Source organism: Gadus chalcogrammus, chromosome 16 (genome assembly GCF_026213295.1).
Source record: "Gadus chalcogrammus isolate NIFS_2021 chromosome 16, NIFS_Gcha_1.0, whole genome shotgun sequence".
Classification (NCBI taxonomy): Eukaryota; Metazoa; Chordata; class Actinopteri; order Gadiformes; family Gadidae; genus Gadus; species Gadus chalcogrammus.
Window position 1 is genome coordinate 829758 of NC_079427.1, and position 20926 is coordinate 850683.

The 20926-nt window shown below is 54.7% G+C and overlaps 1 protein-coding gene across 1 annotated transcript; it reads right to left on the reverse strand.

Annotated features, from left to right (window-relative positions):
* Positions 1–4211: 4211 nt before the first annotated feature.
* rtn2a (reticulon 2a) lies at positions 4212–19336 on the reverse strand. Its single transcript, XM_056612340.1, has 10 exons — positions 19262–19336; positions 18074–18127; positions 16935–17402; positions 16562–16759; positions 8496–8703; positions 6946–7084; positions 4941–5010; positions 4730–4776; positions 4550–4608; positions 4212–4410 (listed from the first exon to the last, which is right to left on the reverse strand). Exons 1-10 carry the CDS (start codon positions 19290–19292, stop codon positions 4335–4337), a joined length of 1350 nt encoding a protein of 449 aa, XP_056468315.1. The 5' UTR covers positions 19293–19336; the 3' UTR covers positions 4212–4334.
* Positions 19337–20926: the final 1590 nt, after the last annotated feature.

A 20926-nucleotide genomic window follows, 5' to 3' on the forward strand; every position in this document is an offset into this window, starting at 1 on the left:
CGCTATAAACAGAACTGTGTTTGGAACGGGACAGCGCGCGGTGGGGGGCCCCGGGCGACAGCGCGCGGTGGGGGGCCCCGGACGCGACGCATTATCAACAGTTCGACATTTTCCCCAAACTATGTCCACATTTATATCGAGATAAAGTTCATCAATGAATGCTGGCAGAACTATCGCTTCTGTTGTACCAATTGTTTCTAAGCAGTGTCAGATGGTACATAAATACATTATTCCATAGCAGTAAAACATACATTATTCTGTAAAACATACATTATAGTAAAACATAGATTATAGTAAAACATACATTATTCTGTAAAACATAGCCTACATTATTCCATAGACTAGTAAAACATACAATGTTCCATAGTAGTAATAACCCTCACTCATCCTCACCGGAGAAGTCGTCAAAAGCCGTCGGGACGTATCTGGTGGGGTATCCGTTGGTGGTGTAGCTGACCACCAGGCTGGTTTTGCCCACCGCTCCATCACCGAGGAGGACGCACTTGAGGAGCCGTTCCTGGGGGCCCGTGCGGGGGGCCGGGAGGTTGTGGGGGGGGACCGGGGGGGGCATCGCCTTGCCGTAATCCATCGGGTCCGAAAGTCCGCATTCAGATCAATCGTCCGGAGCCTTCACCTCGCTCCCCTCCGTGGGGTAGGTGAAGGACGCACCATGTGGACCGCTCGCCCTGCTCTACCGACGGATCTGAACCTTCACGGAGTTTGGAAGTTGGCGTAGTCCTCCCGGAGCCATGCACACGCCTCACCCTCCCACTGAGGTTCAGCATAGCCTCGGTTTTAAACCTGGAGGCGTGGCCTATTGCCTCAACGTGACCGATGACGTTTGACCCCTCCTCCCGTCCAATGGGCGGCGTGCAGTGCTCTGACTCCCTCCCGGGTGATGACAGCGTGCCGTGGATCTCTTCATTCTGGATGATAAACTAACCTCCCGTTCCATGATCCTCTGGATTGAGTTTGAATAAATAGCTGCTGAAGCTGCTTATGGAATCAGCTCTACTGCTGCAGAGACCGAGGCTACCCAACACACTGTAACACCTCTACTGCTGCAGAGACCGAGGCTACCCAACACACTGTAACAGCTCTACTGCTGCAGAGACCGAGGCTACTCAACACACTGTAACAGCTCCGCTGCTGCAGATACCGAGGCCACACACACACTATAACAGCTCCGCTGCTGCAGAGACGAGGCTACACAACACACTATAACAGCCACTGGGTTTCCAAAGGTCAGCGAGATTACCGCATGAGCTATTTATCAACTGTGAGTTAAGTATTGCATGAGTCACAGGTCTAGACTGGTTCTGCTGATCGGGAGAAACACCTAAACGGGACGCCCAGCGTCAACATTTCAAGAGCTGACCATTAAACTAAACTGGGACTCATTTTAATACCAGACCGAATCAGGCAGGTTAACATCTGTAGGATGATCCATCTCGATAAATCAACATCGAGTTCACTGACTCTCTGCAACTTTGGACTAGGCTGTCATTTTTCCAAGTTCTAAGTTATAAATGAATGCGACTTATTTATGATAGACTTATTTCTATCATAAACTAGCTGCCCTTCAGTAATGTGTAAGACAGGCTTTTTCTGCCCCCTTGTGTCGAACTGAGGAACTCCCATCAACTTTAAACATGTTTGGTTGTTGTCGTCGGTGTTAAATCCAGATACAATTTAAAATGTGTGAAACAAAAATCCGTGCATAAAAATATAATATAATTGATTAAAAAACAATCAAGGGTCCAGTGGTGGCTGGATGATCAATTAAGGAGTTTGCATCATCGTATTTTCCTTCAAAATGTTTATTTTATTGGTTTCCAAGATATCCGTTTTCTATTATTGCTAGATTAAAAATCGATATCATGTCCAGAACACACAATGTTCCGAAGAAACTTAAAGCAAAACCTACGTTATGAGAAATCAGAACCAGGACGGAGGGAATAATCCTCAGAAGACGTCTCGGTGAACAGAAAGCAACTCTACAACAGATCATCTCAGTCATAAATTATACCTCACCTTCTGATTTATTCTGATTTCATCAGAATTTATTCAGATGAAATTTGAATAATTGTGTAGGCAGAGTTGTAAACAAACGGTTGTTTATTTACTGCACTGGACTCGTCATTTTATAAAAAACGAAATCAATCAGTGGCCTTTAATGGTATAAACGAAAACAAAGGAGAAGGCAGAGAAGATATTTCAGAGAGATGAAAAATATAATAGTTAAAGACTTAATAGACTAAAGTATAAATAATTCAAATAAAAGAAAAATCAGAAGAGGAAGATTTAATTTACCCTAAACTCCATTCTTCTGCATTATTCCTATTAGATTAAATACTTGCATATTGGAGGAAGTATAAAGTGGATGGGTTGAAGCCTGTATCGCGTTGGACTGGGTATAGCAGAACTTGGGACAAAGTATATCTTATATATCAACAGGGGTATGGGTCCTACATTAGGTTTGTGTCTTCTCTGTTACATTAGGTCTGTGTCTTCTGTTACATTAGGGTTATGTCTTCTGTTAGATTAGGGTTATGTCTTCTGTTACATTAGGGCTATGTCTTCTGTTACATTAGGTTCGTCTCCTAGGTCTGTGTCTTCTGTTACATTAGGGTTATGTCTTCTGTTACATTAGGGTTATGTCTTCTGTTACATTAGGCCTGTGTCTTCTGTTACATTAGGGTTATGTCTTCTGTTACATTAGGTCTGTCTCTTCTGTTACATTAGGGTTATGTCTTCTGTTACATTAGGTTTGTGTCTTCTGTTACATTAGGTTTGTGTCTTCTCTGTAGAAAATGTCCATAAATGGTGAGCCATGACATCGTCAGACGCAGAGAGGAGATTGGTCGAGCAGTCGCAGAGCTGCGGCCAGGGGCTCCTGTGATTGGCTGAATCTCCCCGACAAATCTCCCATTAATAAAAGTGGTACACTCTAGTTTTACTTTAACTAACACACCATTCTTCAGTCCGTCAATATCCAGAAGCACTGATCCCAAAAAAGGTGCAGTGGAAAGTACAAAACAGATCCCAGTCAAGCCTTGGTCTGATGGAAAGGCTCGCTATGGGAAGTGTGTGTGTGTGTGTGTGTGTGTGTGTGTGTGTGTGTGTGTGTGTGTGTGTGTGTGTGAGTGTGTGTGTGTGTGTGTGTGTGTGTGTGTGGGGGGGGTTGCTGATGTAGGACAGTTTCCTGTTACAGTGAAACCAGAACATGCGCTCTATTAGCTGAGTTAGAAAAGGCACCGACTGAATAGTTCTCACCCTCACACTCCTCATTTAGAGTGAGACACGAGGGGGGGGGGGTGGGTCATTCCCATCACTCCTCATTTAGAGTGAGACACGAGGAGGGGGGGGGGGGTCATTCCTATCATTCCTTTGTTCAATGATTCTTCATCGATAGTCACGGTGATCCAAGATTAGCAGTTTCCCTGGATCTGACCCACCTTCATCCTCCCCCCTCCCCCTGACGGAGGCTCTCCTCCTGAAGGTGTCCCCCTCCACCTCTTGGGTGGTGCACTCCTGCGGGCAGTGTGGTGAAATGAATAAATGAATGAATGAATGAATGAGGAGGCTCAGACAGGAAGGACAGAGCGAGTGGCTGGGTGCTCAGAGCAGGTGGGCTTTAATAGCTTGCGTGTAACAGTTGATCATCACAAATCTCTCGTTCTCTAAAAGGATTTCTCGTTCACACACACATTCTCCCAGACACACACATCGTAACACACGCGCACACTCGGTTTCTGTATATACACAACGCGCACAGCCATGAAATGAACCCGTCTCCGGTCTGCGTCTCCTCCCCTCACATGCACCCTGACGGCCGGGGGGGGGGGGCTGGAGACGACCACCGTCTGGACTGAGGAGACGAAGCCTTGTGGGATGTGATGATGATGATGTCATTCTGTAGGTGACCTCCTTCCCCCCCGTGGTCGCCATGCTGCCCACACCACTGAAGAACGGCTTTGTTTCATTGGCTCTGCAGCTGCCCGTCACCACGACACTGAGTCTTTTCTTGGCCGCGTTCTGTTTTCGAGTCTCCCTGGAAAAGCCCGGGATTGTCCCCTAGTGCCGGGTAACAGCAGCACACCCCGGCCACTTAAGACCCCCCAAACCACCCCCCTCCAGCCCCCAGGGTTACCCTGGTCCGTCACGGGACCCTCCCCTGTATGACCAACCCTCCCCCCCCCCCCCCCCCCCCCCCCCGAGCACAGACTGCTGGGTAAGACATCTGAGTGACAGCCTGTAACTCCACTTAGTTTCCTCTTCATTCCCAACTCCTTGTTTTTTGTCCGTTTTCTTTATATTTTCGTTGTTTCGTGTCACTGGGTTTTGGGTTTGGCGCCACCTGGTGTGGGGTCCGGGGTCGGGCCTCCTCCTTGGAGAATTCTGCGCACACTGGAAAAGAGGAGATAAGAATATGGTGGGTTAGAAGTGTTCAATGGGTAAATATCCAAAGTGAACCACGTCGCCTGCCAGGAAGGACTTCCTGCAAGCGCAGTGGCAGCGTTCTGCCAGCGGGGGGCGCCATGCTCACATGTCCTTCACGTTGTCGACGTTGGCCTGGATCTTCGCAATGGCGCTATCGACCTGCTCCTGAAATATTCAGGAGAGCCCCGAGCAGAAAGACATTAGGAGGCAGAACCCACAGCGTGTGCTAAAGCCTGCGGTGCCGTGGTGCGTCTAGTGTGTGTTCATGATCAGGGGGAGGAGTTACCTGGCGCTGCTGGTAGAAAAGTGGCAGAGAGAAAATAGCGATAACACCTGGGGAGACGGAGAGAGAAGGTGTCAGCCATGTCTGAGATGGTGAACACTACGGAGATGGTCAACACGACACTACCAACCCTACTACACCACCCCTACTACACCACATCTTCTACACCACCCCTACTACACCACCTAACAGGAGGTTCAGGCCCGCGCCTCACCCATGATGAAGACGGTGAGGCCGTTGAAGATCTTCCCAAGGAACGTTGCCAGGTACAGCAGGACCAGGAACTGGGGACAGGAGGACCAGCAGGGTTAGCAGGGTTAGCTAAAGAGGTAGCTCAGGCTTAGCTCTTGGGCTAGGTACAGGTTAGCTCTAGGGCTAGGTCATGGTTAGCTCTCGAGCTAGGTCAGGGTTAGCTCTAGGGCTAGGTCAGGGTTAGCTCTACGGCTAGGTCAGGGTTAGCCCTAGAGCTAGGTCAGGGTAAGCCCTAGAGCTAGGTCAGGGTTAGCTCTAGGGCTAGGTCAGGGTTAGCTCTACGGCTAGGTCAGGGTTAGCCCTAGAGCTAGGTCAGGGTAAGCCCTAGAGCTAGGTCAGGGTTAGCTCTAGGGCTAGGTCAGGGTTAGCTCTACGGCTAGGTCAGGGTTAGCTCGAGAGCTAGGTCTGGCTAGCTCTAGAGCTAGGTCAGGGTTAGCTCTACGGCTAGGTCAGGGTTAGCCCTAGAGCTAGGTCAGGGTTAGCTCTAGGGCTAGGTCAGGGTTAGCTCTAGAGCTAGGTCGGGGTTAGCTAGCCCACCATTAATAATAATAATAATAAATCGGTTATTTTACAGCGCTTTTCTTGGTACTCAAAGACGCTTAGCACATATTAGCAAATCTGGTACAGTAAGTACATTTAAATTTATTATTTGAATTCTGTCTTGAATAAATAATCCCTTCTGGTTTCGATCGGGGTCCTGTCATGTTGTACTGAGCCTTCAATAGAGAGACTGACTTTAGCCGCAATAAAAGGCGTTATATTTGAAGGCGTGGTCGCCCCCGGGCAGACCGACTGGTGGCCCCCGGGCGGACCGACTGGTGGCCCCCGGGCGGACCGACTGGTGGCCTCCGGGCAGACCGACTGGTGGCCCCCGGGCAGACCGACTGGTGGCCCCCGGGCAGACCGACTGGTGGCCCCCGGGCAGACCGACTGGTCGCCCCCGGGCAGACCGACTGGTGGCCCCCGGGCAGACCGACTGGTGGCCCCCGGGCAGACCGACTGGTGGCCCCCGGGCAGACCGACTGGTCGCCCCCGGGGAGACCGACTGGTGGCCCCCGGGCAGACCGACTGGTGGCAGGCCGTGGGGACTCCACCTCCTAAACCCAGTCCCCGCTACGGCCGGGGGCAGTGGGGGCTGAAACAGGACACCCGGCCCGGGGGACATGCCGTGTCGGTCAGGGTTGAGAGGGCTTAGCGGGCTCCCGGTCGGCCGGTCAACCCACTAACTCCTGGGGGGCCGCCCCCCCCCACTCAAGGGGGGGGGGGGGCAGGGGCCCGGCGACGGAGAACCGCGACTGAGAGACACCGCCCACACACCAACACCAACGCCTTAGGAGACGGAGTTCCCTGCTAAAGTATCGCAGGGTTCATGGGACCTAGAGGGAGAGGGTTAGGGGGGGGGGCGGGGGTTCATGGGACCTGGAGGGTTAGGGGGGGGGGGCGGGGGTTCATGGGACCTGGAGGGAGAGGATGTCCAGTCCTGATCTAAAGTGATGAGGAGATGGGGTGTCAATGGAACTGGATGAGGTGGTTGGCATGGTAACAGATGGTAAGTGTTAAGAGACACAGAGACACAGAGACAGAGACAGAGAGACAGTCAGAGAGAAAAAGAGACAGACAGAGAGAGAGGGATAAAGAGACAGAGTGAGAGAGAGAGAAAGAGAGAGAGAGAGAGAGAAAGAGACAGACAGAGAGAGACAGAGACAGAGACAGAGACAGAGACAGAGAGAGAGACAGACAGACAGACAGACAGACAGACAGACAGACAGACAGACAGACAGACAGACAGACAGACAGACAGACAGACAGACAGACAGACAGACAGACAGACAGACAGACAGAGAGAGAGACAGACGGAGAGAAAGAGACAGACAGAGAGAAACAATAATAGGCCTACGTCCTTTCAAGTGCATCTAGTATATATGGATCAATGAGTAACACACACGCACACACACACACACACACACCTTGAGGGAGTCGATGAGGTTGGCGACAAAGACTAGTTTCTTCAGGGTATCCAACGCAGACATCGCCATGACGATGGCCTTCTGCACAGCATGCTCGGCCTGCTCTCCACTCAGACCGATGTCCATGTCCAGGTACTTCCTGTGGACAGACCCACGGTTTAGTGGAGGCCTATAGGTACTTGATACATTAGGTGGAGCCCTATCGTCATTTGATACATCAGTGGAGGCCATAAGGTACTGGATACATTAGGTGGAGGCCATAAGGTACTTGATACATTAGGTGGAGGCCATAAGGTACTTGATACATTAGGTGGAGGCCATAAGGTACTGGATACATTAGGTGGAGGCCATAAGGTACTGGATACATTAGGTGGAGGCCATAAGGTACTGGATACACTAGGTGGAGGCCGAAAGGTACTTGATACATTAGGTGTAGGCCATAAGGTACTTGATACATTAGGTGGAGGCCATAAGGTACATGATACATGTAGTGGAGGCCTATAGTACTTGATACATTAGGTGGAGGCCTATAGTACTTGATACATTAGTTGGAGGCCTATAGTACTTGATACATTAGTTGGAGGCCTATAGTACTTGATACATTAAGTGGAGGCCTATAGTCTTGATACATTAGGTGGAGGCCTATAGTACTTGATACATTAGTTGGAGGCCTATAGTACTTGATACATTAGGTGGAGGCCTATAGTACTTGATACATTAGGTGGAGGCCTATAGTACTTGATACATTAGGTGGAGGCCTATAGTACTTGATACATTAGGTGGAGGCCTATAGTATTTGATACATTAGTTGGAGGCCTATCGTACTTGATACATTAGGTGGAGGCCTATAGTACTTGATACATTAGGTGGAGGCCTATAATACTTGATACATTACGTGGAGGCCTATAGTACTTGATACATGTAGGGGAGGCCTATAGTACTTGATACATGTAGGGGAGGCCTATAGTACTTGATACATTAGGTGGAGCCCTATAGTACTTGATACATGTAGGGGAGGCCTATAGTACTTGATACATGTAGGGGAGGCCTATAGTACTTGATACATGTAGGGGAGGCCTATAGTACTTGATACATTAGGTGGAGCCCTATAGTACTTGATACATGCAGGGGAGGCCTATAGTACTTGATACATTAGGTGGAGGCCTATAGTACTTGATACATTAGGTGGAGGCCTATATTATTTGCTACATTAGGTGGAGGCCTATAGTAGTTGATACATTAGGTGGAGGCCTATAGTAGTTGATACATTAGGTGGAGGCCTATAGTACTTGATACATTAGGTGGAGGCCTATAGTACTTGCTACATGCAGGGGAGGCCTATAGTACTTGATACATTAGGTGGAGGCCTATAGTAGTTGATACATTAGGTGGAGGCCTATAGTACTTGATACATTAGGTGGAGGCCTATATTACTTGATACATTAGGTGGAGGCCTATAGTAGTTGATACATTAGGTGGAGGCCTATAGTACTTGATACATTAGGTGGAGGCCTATAGTACTTGCTACATGCAGGGGAGGCCTATAGTACTTGAAGGGGTGCTCCCCATCAGCCCAGTTGAGGATGTGCAGGGTCTTGTAGTAGACGCGCACGGCGATGGCGAAGCAGACGACGGCGAGCGAGAGGGTGGAGACCACGGTGATGATGCTGAGCTGGAACAGGGACAGCAGGACCACCACCAGCCCCGTCAGCACCATGCCCGACCGCTCCGTGTCCTTCCAGTAGATCAGATCCATCACTGGGGAGGGGCGGTGGGGGGGGGGGGGAGGTTAGAAGGGTGGCAAAGAGAGAACACAAAGGGAGACAAAGGGTTGGAGAGAGAGGGAGACACACAGAGAGACAAAGAGAGACAAGGAGAGGTAGAGAGAGGGAGACACACAGAGAGACAAAGGGTGGGAGAGAGAGGGAGACACACAGAGAGACAAAGAGAGACAAGGAGAGAGAGGGAGACACACAGAGAGACAAAGAGAGACAAGGAGAGACAAGGAGAGAGAGGGAGACACACAGAGAGACAAAGAGAGATAAGGAGAGAGAGGGAGACACACAGAGAGACAAAGAGAGACAAGGAGAGACAAGGAGAGAGAGGGAGACACACAGAGAGACAAAGAGAGAGAGAGAGGGAGACACACAGAGAGACAAAGAGAGAGAGAGAAAAAGACAGACAGACAGAGAGAGAGAGAGAGAGAGAGAGAGAGAGAGAGAGAGAGAGAGAGAGAGACAGACAGACAGACAGACAGACAGACAGACAGACAGACAGACAGACAGACAGACAGACAGACAGACAGACAGACAGACAGACAGACAGACAGACAGACAGACAGACAGACAGACAGACAGACAGACAGAGAGAGAGAAAGAGAGATAAGGAGAGAGACCACCCAGAGAGACAAAGTTAGGGAGAGAGAGATACACACAGAGAGACAAAGAGAGACAAGTAGAGGGAGAGAGAGGAAGACACAGAGAGACAAAGAGAGAAAAGTAGAGGGAGAGAGAGGAAGACACAGAGAGACAAAGAGAGAAAAGTAGAGGGAGAGAGAGGAAGACACAGAGAGACAAAGAGAGAAAAGTAGAGGGAGAGAGAGGAAGACACAGAGAGACAAAGAGAGACAAGGAGAGACAAAGAGAGACAAGGAGAGAGAGAGAAAGAGAGAGAGGGAGACACAGAGAGAGACAAAGAGAGGGAGACACAGAGAGAGACAAAGAGAGGGAGACACAAACACAGAAAGAGACAGAGACAGAGAGAGACACACAGTGAGACAGGTAGACAGGCAGACTCAGGGAGCTGGGTGGAGATGCTAAACATAGGCTCTGACACGAAAGAAAGAAAGCTGGAAGGAGGAGGAGCTAAGAGAGAAAGAGGGCGTGACTCTGCCGGCACCTGCTGACAGACATCAGAACGCCCCCCCCGTCCACACCCCCCCCCCCCCGTCCACACCCTGTTGGTGTCTCCTTCTGTTGCCGCGGAAACAGACACCACGTCCACCAAGGTTGCATTCCAACGTATGACTGACTCAATCGATATGCACAATATGTGACTCCATCCTGAACAGCTTCATGTGGATACACACGCACAAACATACACATTGATATATCATTTAGATATTTGACAATCAATGTATTGCTTCCGTTCCATTAGTGGGATGGACTGGTCATACTGGAATATCATTAGTGAAAGATTATCGCATAATCAGAGGACATCATGTGTACCGGATGACGAGGCTATTGACAAAGCCTCCACCAAACACAGCCTCCACCAAACACAGCCTCCACTACAGAGCCTCCACCAAACACAGCCTCCACAACAGAGCCTCCACAACAGAGCCTCTACAAAACACTGCCTCTACAAAACACTGCCTCTACAAAACACTGCCTCTACAAAACAGCCTCTACAACAGAGCCTCTACAAAACAGAGCCTCCACCAAACACAGCCTCTACAAAACAGCCTCTTGTCCTGTGTTGTCCTCTACTTTTGTCCCATAGCGTTTCATTTGAAGGATGATTAAGCACAAAACAAGAGTGACCAAATCCCAGAAAGCCCAGCGGTGGATGAGAAGGGGTCACCTCATGACCTTCCAGTCACAGCAGGAGGACTGGGGACCAGGAACCGACCGAAGGGAACTTGGAAGGAAGTGAATATCCTGTGCCCATCACAGTTTAGAAAGGAGTTCAGCACTGAGGCGATAGTGATCCTCTAGCCACTATCGCCTCAGTGCTGAACTCCTCTCAGGGCACTATAGTTACTATAGCCGGAAGCACAGTAAGGTGAAGTACAACATTTACAAGCTGGATTATATAGACAATAGAACTACATTATATATATATATACACTGCATCAAATCGATGATGGTTTTAACGACTCATTTGGCCTCAGTAGATGGGTTACCCCTCAGTAGCACCATCTCAGAGCCCCAGCAGTCCGTCCCCCTCCAGACCGTGGGGCGTGAACATGACTTATCACGTCTGCTCTGACGGACCCTGGCCAGCTGAACAAGCGGACCCCGGAAATAGTGAGGAACTCGCTGTGATGAAACATGACCTCAACACACCGAGAACACGCCGGCTATGTGGAACACAAGGAGGAGCCGCTCAGCTAAACACCATCCAAGATAGTGCTGGAAATAAGCTTCTGTGGAGAGAGAGAGAGAGAGCGAGAGCGAGAGCGAGAGCGAGTTCAGTAAAGCACCCAGAGATTATCTCCAGTTCTTGGACTGAAACTCAGCAAAACTCTTCCAGTTTTGACGGTTCTGAGGCGAAGACTAAATAAGGTCCCTGTCCCACTGCCCGGCTCCCCTGTCGGACCTTACACCGACAGGCCTGCTGCCAAGAGAGTACAGTCCGCTAAGCAGCAGTCGGACCTTACACCGACAGGCCTGCTGCCAAGAGAGTACAGTCCGCTAAGCAGCTGTCGCAGACCCCAAAGCATTGTCTGCAGAGACAACACCGTCCTATCCCCTGGTGGAGGTCCCTGTCCCCGGGTGGAGGTCCCTGTCCCCGGGTGGAGGTCTCTGTCCCCGGGTGGAGGTCTCTATCCCCTGGTGGAGGTGTCTGTCCCCTGGTGGAGGTCCCTGTCCCCGGGTGGAGGCGTCTGTCCCCTGGTGGAGGTCCCTGTCCCCTGGTGGAGGTCCCTGTCCCCGGGTGGAGGTCTCTGTCCCCTGGTGGAGGTCTCTGTCCCCGGGTGGAGGTCTCTGTCAACGGGTGGAGGTCCCTGCCCCTGGTGGAGGTCCCTGCCCCTGGTGGAGGTCCCTGTCCCCGGGTGGAGGTCCCTGTCCCCGGGTGGAGGTCCCTGTCCCCTGGGCTGCCCTCACCTTTGCTGGCCATGCTGGTGCCTGTGTGCTGCTGTCCCTCCTGCGTCTCGGTGCCTCTGCCTCCTGCTCCTGGGTCAGAGGCTGTTTTAGTCCCTGCAGCGTCAGCAGCCCCCCCGGCCCGGCGCCCAAAATACTCTGCTCCACGCCCCGCCCCCCCATGACCCTCTAGACCCCCCCCCCCCCCAGGCCCCTGTAGACCCCCCAGGACCTTCTAGACTCCCCCCCCCCCCCCCCAGGACCCTCTAGACTCACCCCCCCCCCCCCCCCGCAGGACCCTGTAGACCCCCCCCCAGGACCCTGTAGAGCCCCCCAGGACCCTGTAGACCCCCCCAGGACCCTCTAGACCCCCCCCCAGGACCCTGTAGACCCCCCCAGGACCCTCTAGACCCCCCCCCCCCAGGACCCTCTAGACCCCCCCAGGACCCTCTAGACCCCCCCCCCCCCCCCCCAGGACCCTCTAGACCCCCCAGGACCCTCTAGACCCCCCCGAGGACCCTCTAGACCCCTCTAGACCCCCCCAGGACCCTGTAGACCCCCCCAGGACCCTGTAGACACCCCCCCCCCAGGACCCTCTAGACCCCCCCCCCCCCCAGGACCCTCTAGACCCCCGCCCCCCAGGACCCTCTGGACCCCCCAGGACCTTCTAGACTCCCCCCCCCCCCCCCCCCAGGACCCTCTAGACTCACCCCCCCCCCCGCAGGACCCTGTAGACCCCCCCCAGGACCCTGTAGACCCCCCCAGGACCCTGTAGACCCCCCCAGGACCCTCTAGACCCCCCCGCGGACCCTCTAGACCCCCCCAGGACCCTGTAGACCCCCCCAGGACCCTCTAGACCCCTCCCCCCCCCCAGGACCCTTTAGACCCCCCCCCCCCCCCCAGGACCCTGTAGACCCCCCCAGGACCCTGTAGACCCCCCCCCCCCCCCAGGACCCTCTAGACCCCTCCCCCAGGACCCTGTAGACCCCCCCCCCCCCCATAAGCCTGACGCCGTGCCAACCTGTCGGTTCTATCCGGGATGTTCTACCAGGTTCCCCAGCTGGTGGTTCTCCAGCCTCAAACTCCTCATGGAACCCTTGAGAGCAGCGGACAGACCACCACAACATGAGTCGGGGACAGGACTCGGGGGATGGGGGTCAGCAGGGCACCACGTTAACGCTGCCTTCAGGGGGTTAAGGAAGGCGATCTGAGGGCTGTCAGCGGGCGCGGCCCACATCCATCACGTAGTACTCCTGGGCGATGTCCCGCCATCTCAGCCTAAAAATACCAGCTGCTATTCTGAGGCGGGCTCCACTCCATCAATATCAAACGGCAGAACGGCTCAATATCACACCTCTTCCTCTCTCCTCCTCCTCCTCCTCTCTCTCTCTGGGTCTTCCCTACTCTCCCCCAGTCTCACAGTAAGCTCCAACAAAGGAGTGTCACCGATGACAACAGGAACCCACAGCTCTTCATCTCCTTAACGTGAGCTGAGCGCTGGGAGCGGTTCGGGAGGGTTCTCCACGGCCTCCACAGGGAGTCCCTCTCCCTGGGGAGAGTCAGGGCTCTCTGGACACTATGGACTGAGGTTCCTCTGATCAGCTGACGCCCCGAACGGGAGCCTGTCTTTGTCTCAGCGCTATTGATTATGGGATGGATCGTCAGCAACATGGCAAGGACACGGAGGGGAGGAGGGGGGGGGATGTGCACGCAGAGAGCCCTGAGGTACCCTCCTCAGACTGAGCCCTGAGGAACCCTGAGGAACCCCCCTCAGACAGAACCCCCCTCAGACAGAACCCTGAGGAACCCTCCTCAGACAGAACCCTGAGGAACCCTCCTCAGACAGAACCCAGAGGAACCCTCCTGAGACAGAACCCTGAGGAACCCTCCTCAGACAGAACCCAGAGGAACCCTCCTGAGACAGAACCCAGAGGAACCCTCCTCAGACAGAACCCGGAGGAACCCTCCTCAGACAGAACCCTGAGGAACCCTCCTGAGACAGAACCCTGAGGAACCCTCCTGAGACAGAACCCTGAGGAACCCCCCTCAGACAGAACCCTCCTCAGACAGAGAACCCTGAGGAACCCTGAGGAACCCTCCTCAGACAGAACCCTGAGGAACCCTCCTCAGACAGAACCCTGAGGAACCCTCCTGAGACAGAACCCTGAGGAACCCCCCTCAGACAGAACCCAGACGAACCCTCCTCAGACAGAACCCTGAGGAACCCTCCTCAGACAGAACACTCCTCAGACAGAGAACCCTGAGGAACCCTGAGGAACCCTCCTCAGACAGAACCCAGAGGAACCCTCCTCAGACAGAACCCAGAGGAACCCTCCTGAGACAGAATCCTGAGGAACCCTCCTGAGACAGAACCCTGAGGAACCCCCCTCAGAAAGAACCCTCCTCAGACAGAGAACCCTGAGGAACCCTGAGGAACCCTCCTCAGACAGAACCCTGAGGAACCCTCCTCAGACAGAACCCTGAGGAACCCTCCTGAGACAGAACCCTGAGGAACCCCCCTCAGACAGAACCCAGAGGAACCCTCCTGAGAAAGAACCCTGAGGAACCCTCCTGAGACAGAACCCTGAGGAACCCCCCTCAGACAGAACCCTCCTCAGACAGAACCCTGAGGAACCCTGAGGAACCCTCCTCAGACAGAACCCTGAGGAACCCTCCTGAGACAGAACCCAGAGGAACCCTCCTCAGACAGAACCCGGAGGAACCCTCCTCAGACAGAACCCTGAGGAACCCTCCTGAGACAGAACCCTGAGGAACCCCCCTCAGACAGAACCCTCCTCAGACAGAGAACCCTGAGGAAGCGTGAGGAACCCTCCTCAGACAGAACCCTGAGGAACCCTCCTCAGACAGAACCCTGAGGAACCCTCCTGAGACAGAACCCTGAGGAACCCCCCTCAGACAGAACCAAGAGGAACCCTCCTGAGACAGAACCCAGAGGAACCCTCCTCAGACAGAACCCTGAGGAACCCTCCTGAGACAGAACCCTGAGGAACCCTCCTGAGACGGAACCCCGCTCAGACAGAACCCTCCTCAGACAGAGAACCCGGAGGAACCCTCCTCAGACAGAACCCTGAGGGACCCTCCTCAGACAGAACCCTGAGGAACCCTCCTGAGACAGAACCCTGAGGAACCCCCCTCAGACAAAACCCAGAGGAACCCTCCTCAGACAGAACCCTGAGGAACCCTCCTCAGACAGAACCCAGAGGAACCCTCCTCAGACAGAACCCTGGGGAACCCTCCTGAGACAGAACCCTGAGGAACCCTCCTCAGACAGAACCCTGAGGAACCCTCCTCAGACAGAACCCTGAGGAACCCTCCTGAGACAGAACCCTGAGGAACCCCCCTCAGACAGAACCCTGAGGAACCCCCCTCAGACTGAACCCTGAGGAACCCTGAGGAACCCTCCTCAGACTGAACCCTGAGGAACCCTCCTCAGACTGAACCCTGAGGAACCCTCCTCAGACTGAACCCTGAGGAACCCTCCTGAGACAGAACCTTGAGGAATCCCCCTCAGACAGAACCCTCCTCAGGCAGAACCCTGAGGAACCCTCCTGAGACAGAACCCTGAGGAACCCCCCTCAGACAGAACCCTCCTCAGACTGAACCCTGAGGAACCCTCCTGAGACAGAACCCTGAGGAACCCCCCTCAGACAGAACCCTCCTCAGACTGAACCCTGAGGAACCCTCCTGAGACAGAACCTTGAGGAACCCTCCTCAGCCTGAACCCTGAGGAACCCTCCTGAGACAGAACCCTGAGGAACCCTCCTGAGACAGAACCCTGAGGAACCCCCCTCAGACAGAACCCTCCTCAGACATAGAACCCTGAGGAACCCTGAGGAATTCCTCCTCAGACAGAACCCTGAGGAACCCTCCTCAGACAGAACCCTGAGGAACCCTCCTGAGACAGAACCCTGAGGAACCCCCCTCAGACAGAACCAAGAGGAACCCTCCTGAGACAGAACCCAGAGGAACCCTCCTCAGACAGAACCCGGAGGAACCCTCCTCAGACAGAACCCTGAGGAACCCTCCTGAGACAGAACCCTGAGGAACCCTCCTGAGACGGAACCCCCCTCAGACAGAACCCTCCTCAGACAGAGAACCCGGAGGAACCCTCCTCAGACAGAACCCTGAGGGACCCTCCTCAGACAGAACCCTGAGGAACCCTCCTGAGACAGAACCCTGAGGAACCCCCCTCAGACAAAACCCAGAGGAACCCTCCTCAGACAGAACCCTGAGGAACCCTCCTCAGACAGAACCCAGAGGGACCCTCCTCAGACAGAACCCTGGGGAACCCTCCTGAGACAGAACCCTGAGGAACCCTCCTCAGACAGAACCCTGAGGAACCCTCCTGAGACAGAACCCTGAGGAACCCCCCTCAGACAGAACCCTGAGGAACCCCCCTCAGACTGAACCCTGAGGAACCCTGAGGAACCCTCCTCAGACTGAACCCTGAGGAACCCTCCTGAGACAGAACCTTGAGGAATCCCCCTCAGACAGAACCCTCCTCAGGCAGAACCCTGAGGAACCCTCCTGAGACAGAACCCTGAGGAACCCCCCTCAGACAGAACCCTCCTCAGACAGAACCCTGAGGAACCCTCCTGAGACAGAACCCTGAGGAACCCCCCTCAGACCGAACCCTCCTCAGACTGAACCCTGAGGAACCCTCCTGAGACAGAACCTTGAGGAACCCCCCTCAGACAGAACCCTCCTCAGACTGAACCCTGAGGAACCCTCCTGAGACAGAAGGACGGACAGCAGAACCAGAACCCCAGCAGGACGATGGGGGGGGGTCCTACCTGCCTCCTGGAAGCACACCGCCTGCTCCTCCGTCAGGCCGAGGGCTGAGAACCAGTGGAGGCTGGCCAGGTGTTCCTGAGTGGGGCCGGCCGCCGCCGCCTCTGCTCCGCGCGCCCCTGGAGGGCCCACACAGGTGAGCAGCTTCACCGAGATGGTCTCCATGGCGACAGCCGGCTGCGGTCGGTGGGGCGACGGGTCTGGGAAACAGGAAGATGGCGTCATCGTCACGGTGACGGCACCCTGCCCTGCCCGGTGAGCCGATGATGTCATGATGACACACCGCCCCGCAACGGTCTGACTCACCAGGAGGGCTCCGCGGGGGGTCCTCCCCCTGCTGGGGGGGGGGGGAGGCGTGTGGGGGCGGGGGCGGGCCGCCCTCCGTCTCCCCTCTTTGGTTCCCGGGTGCGGCGCCCGGGAGGTGGGCCGGGCCTGCTGAGGGCTGGCCGCCAGCCCCCCGGGTCTCCCCTGTCTCCCCCGTCTCCCCCGTCTCCCCGCTGTCCCCCAGCCCCAGGAAGGCCTGGGGGTCCCAGTCCGGGTCGGGGGGGTCCAGCAGGGCCTCCAGGGTGTCGGCCCGCAGCAGCAGGGCGCGGCCGGCGCGGGGCGGGGTGCGGCGGCGGTCACGGTGCCGCGAGGCGCCCGCCGCCTCCGCCTCGGCGATGGCGAAGTAGGAGAAGCCGAGCTCGTAGGAGTTCTGCCGGGGCGTCCCCCAGAGGGACGGGGAGGAGCCCAGCCCCTCGTCCTCCTCCAGCTCCTCCTCTAGCTCCTCCTCCTCCAGCTCCTCGTCCTCGGACCAGTCCCGGGCCGTCTGCAGCGAGCACAGCTCCGACTCCTCGTTCCCACCTGGGGGGGGGGGCGCCCGACACGCAAGCACGCACACACACACACACGCATCGGCACACACGCACGCACGCACAGGCAGGCACGCACGCACACACACAAGCACACACGCACACACAAGTGCAGCAACGTGCATGCACACGCAGGCACACACACGCACACGTGCATGAAGATGCAAGCACACACACACACGTGCATGAACACGCACACGCAGGCACACACACACTCGCACACACACACAGAGGAGGAGAATCTTTAGACACACAACGGGTGCACTCGGGTGCTCCTTTAATTGAATAACAGGAGTCCAGTGAAAGGCATTACTACTGCTCCCAGGGGGAGGAGGAGCTAACGTTAGCCTAGCTGATGCTAAGCTAAGCTGTTTGATGGAGGGTCTCCTCACACCGGGACACACTGGGATGGGCTTTGAGGAGGGGACCTTGGAGGGGGGCCCTGTTGGGAAACCAATCAATGGTTCTTTAGGGTTAGGCAACATGACCCAGGGTCATCTGACGAAGCCCAGAGAGGTGCACTCTGGGTAACGCCATCTGAAGGCTCATGTAACGAACGAGGACACCTGTCCCTCCATCACAGTATGAGGAGGCTGAGGCCCGGGAGACCACCACGAGGAGGCAGCGGTGTAATCAACGTCAACCTTTGTGTTTGGAACGTACCATCAGTGCAGGGGGGGGTGGAGTCCGGCGTGGAGGCCACTGAGCCGTATTCCTCTGGAAGAAACAAAGTAGAATTGAATAGTCCAGGACACAAACAACCAGCGCACAGTGCTGACCCGTCATGTTGTTTTACATATCACAGCCTTATACCTGTTCCACCACCACTACTGTAGGGTGGAATATTGTCTGACTAGGATCTTCATTGGGCTGCTCCATTATGAGCAATAATAAAGTACTCATACTCCTCACTCACTCCTCCAGCCTTCATGCATCGAGGCTGCGGCTAACCTGCTAGCCCCTTGTTTTCCACAGCTAGCAAACAGAATAACATTCAGGAGATCCATTAAGGAGGCTATTGCTCATTCCTCGTCTGCTGGGTACAAATGCTTCATTTAATTCAGAGTGAGCCGGCTCCTGTAGGCCTCAAACACACCAGATCCCCTGGCTGAGATCAGCCAACACCATCATCTCAAACACACCATCCACACGCTCCCTCTCACAGAAAACCAACAAGGTGACTTAATACTGTCCACCCAGGATGGTCCGAGACGCCTTCGTAGCCTCCTGCCTGTGAACATGCCCACACACACACACACACACACACACACACACACACACACACACACACACACACACACACACACACACACACACACACACACACACACACACACACACACACACACACACACAGGGGAGACAACACAAGCACGGGCCCACCCAAGACATCATCACAGTCCAGCGGCCGTGGGTTTAGGGAGGTGCAGCAGGAGGGGAGAGGAGGAGAGAGGAGGGGAGATGAGGAGAGAGGAGGGGAGAGGAGGAGAGAGGAGAGGAGAGGAGGAGAGAGGAGGAGAGAGGAGCAGAGAGGAGCAGAGAGGAGCAGAGAGGAGGGGAGAGGAGGAGCAGAGGAGCAGAGAGGAGTAGCAGAGAGGAGGAGCAGAGGAGCAGAGAGGAGGGGAGAGGAGGAGCAGAGAGGAGGAGCAGAGGAGCAGAGAGGAGGGGAGAGGAGGAGCAGAGAGGAGGAGCCAGCTGCGCTGTGGTTAAGGATGCAAACAGGGAGATGCTGAGCAGACACATCAACAGACGCCAGACGCCCGGGCAGACAGACGAGCAGACAGACAGACATGCAGACAGACATGCAGCGACGTGGAGAACCCCGGCGAGGAAGGATAACGCTAGACTCACGGCACTGGGAGAATCCTAAAACCTGGCCCATGCTCCATCAAGGCATCGCTCCAAAGCCCCCTCGTCCACTTCCTCTGACGCCGATCTCCACCTCTGCCTCTCTCCCTCCCTCCCTCCCTCTCTCTCTCTCCTCCCTCCATTCTCTCTTTCTCTACTGCGCAGCTTCCTCCCTGCCTCTCGCTCGCTGACTGGCTAGCTCAGCCCCTCCCTGCCTCTCCCCCCTCCGCCTCCCCCCTCCTCCCCCTTCTGCCCCTACTCTCTCTAGCTCTCATGTTTCCTCTCATCAACCATCTACCGATCATGACTGCAGGATGGTATTCTAGTGTGTGTATGCGTGTGCGTGCAGGCGCGGTCGTGTGCGCGTGTGTGTGCGTGCGTGTGTGTGTGTAGTGATATCCTGATCCCTGATCAATATGCAGTTTGTCCGTGCCTTAAATCCTTTAATGTGAGATAGAGGATAAAGGAAAAGCCATTTCTGTGTTCTGCCCTCTTGGCCAAACATATGACCACAGACTTCTGTCCGTCAGCCTGCACGGTGGACAGAAGCCCCGCCCAGGGATACACTCCAGTGCTCCAATGCTCCACAATCATGTGTTCTGTGGTGTATATCCAATACATGAGGAGGGAGACGATGTAGCTGTACCTTCCAGACTGGTCTTTGAATTGATTCCACTGGATTTGGAGAACAATAGAGTGGGAGGCTGAAGCCAGCCCATGTATAATACATGATTAAGGCTGGGAGAGGTTATGCTGGGGCTCGGACACTAGAGGGCAGTGTTGCAGCACATGTTGATGTTGTGAGATTAACATCTCCAGCTAGTTGGTTTGTAATTAGGACATATTGTCCCTCTCTGTCACGAAAATAAACAGGGTTTATAAACTATTGTTTTGAATCTCAAAAATTAAGTATTTAGTTGGTCCCCACTGTGTCGTTCTAACACACACACACACACACACACACACACACACACACACACACACACACACACACACACACACACACACACACACACACACACACACATTATGACACTTTAAACAGGTCATGCCAATTTAACCTTGATACCTGGAAAGGAGGGAGGAAGGGAGGGAGGGGGGAGATAATGAGAGACAGAGAGAGATAGAGATTAATCAGGAGTGGAATGAGGATGCAGAGGACAATGACAAAATGGGCGGAGCAATGGTTGAGGGATAAGCCAACAGAAACAGATGGACTAACATCCCAGACAGGGAGAGAGACCGGAGAGAGACGGGAGAGCTACAGACCTTCACAACAGAATGCCAAGACGTCCTGAAACTCAGCAGAGAAGCCCCCCTCGGACCCCCACGGCCTCCTCCTGAAGCTCAGACCGGCCCCCTCGGACCCCCACGGCCTCCTCCTGAAGCTCAGACCGGCCCCCTCGGACCCCCACGGCCTCCTCCTGAAGCTCAGACCGGCCCCCTCGGACCCCCACGGCCTCCTCCTGAAGCTCAGACCGGCCCCCTCGGACCCCCACGGCCTCCTCCTGAAGCTCAGACCGGCCCCCTCGGACCCCCACGGCCTCCTCCTGAAGCTCAGACCGGCCCCCTCGGACCCCCACGGCCTCCTCCTGAAGCTCTGTTACAGAGTCCGTCCTCTCGATAACGTCCTTCCAGCGCTCCACCTCCTGACCCCTGACCCCTGAC

Coding starts and splice junctions, on each gene's coding strand:
- rtn2a (XM_056612340.1), bottom strand. CDS start 19,292: ATGGGCCAGGTTTTAGGATTCTCCCAGTGCC. Junction 5,011..6,945: donor ACCTCATCGACTCCCTCAAG/GTGTGTGTGTGT, acceptor TCCTGTCCCCAG/TTCCTGGTCCTGCTGTACCT. Junction 4,411..4,549: donor GTCGACAACGTGAAGGACAT/GTGAGCATGGCG, acceptor CCTCTTTTCCAG/TGTGCGCAGAATTCTCCAAG.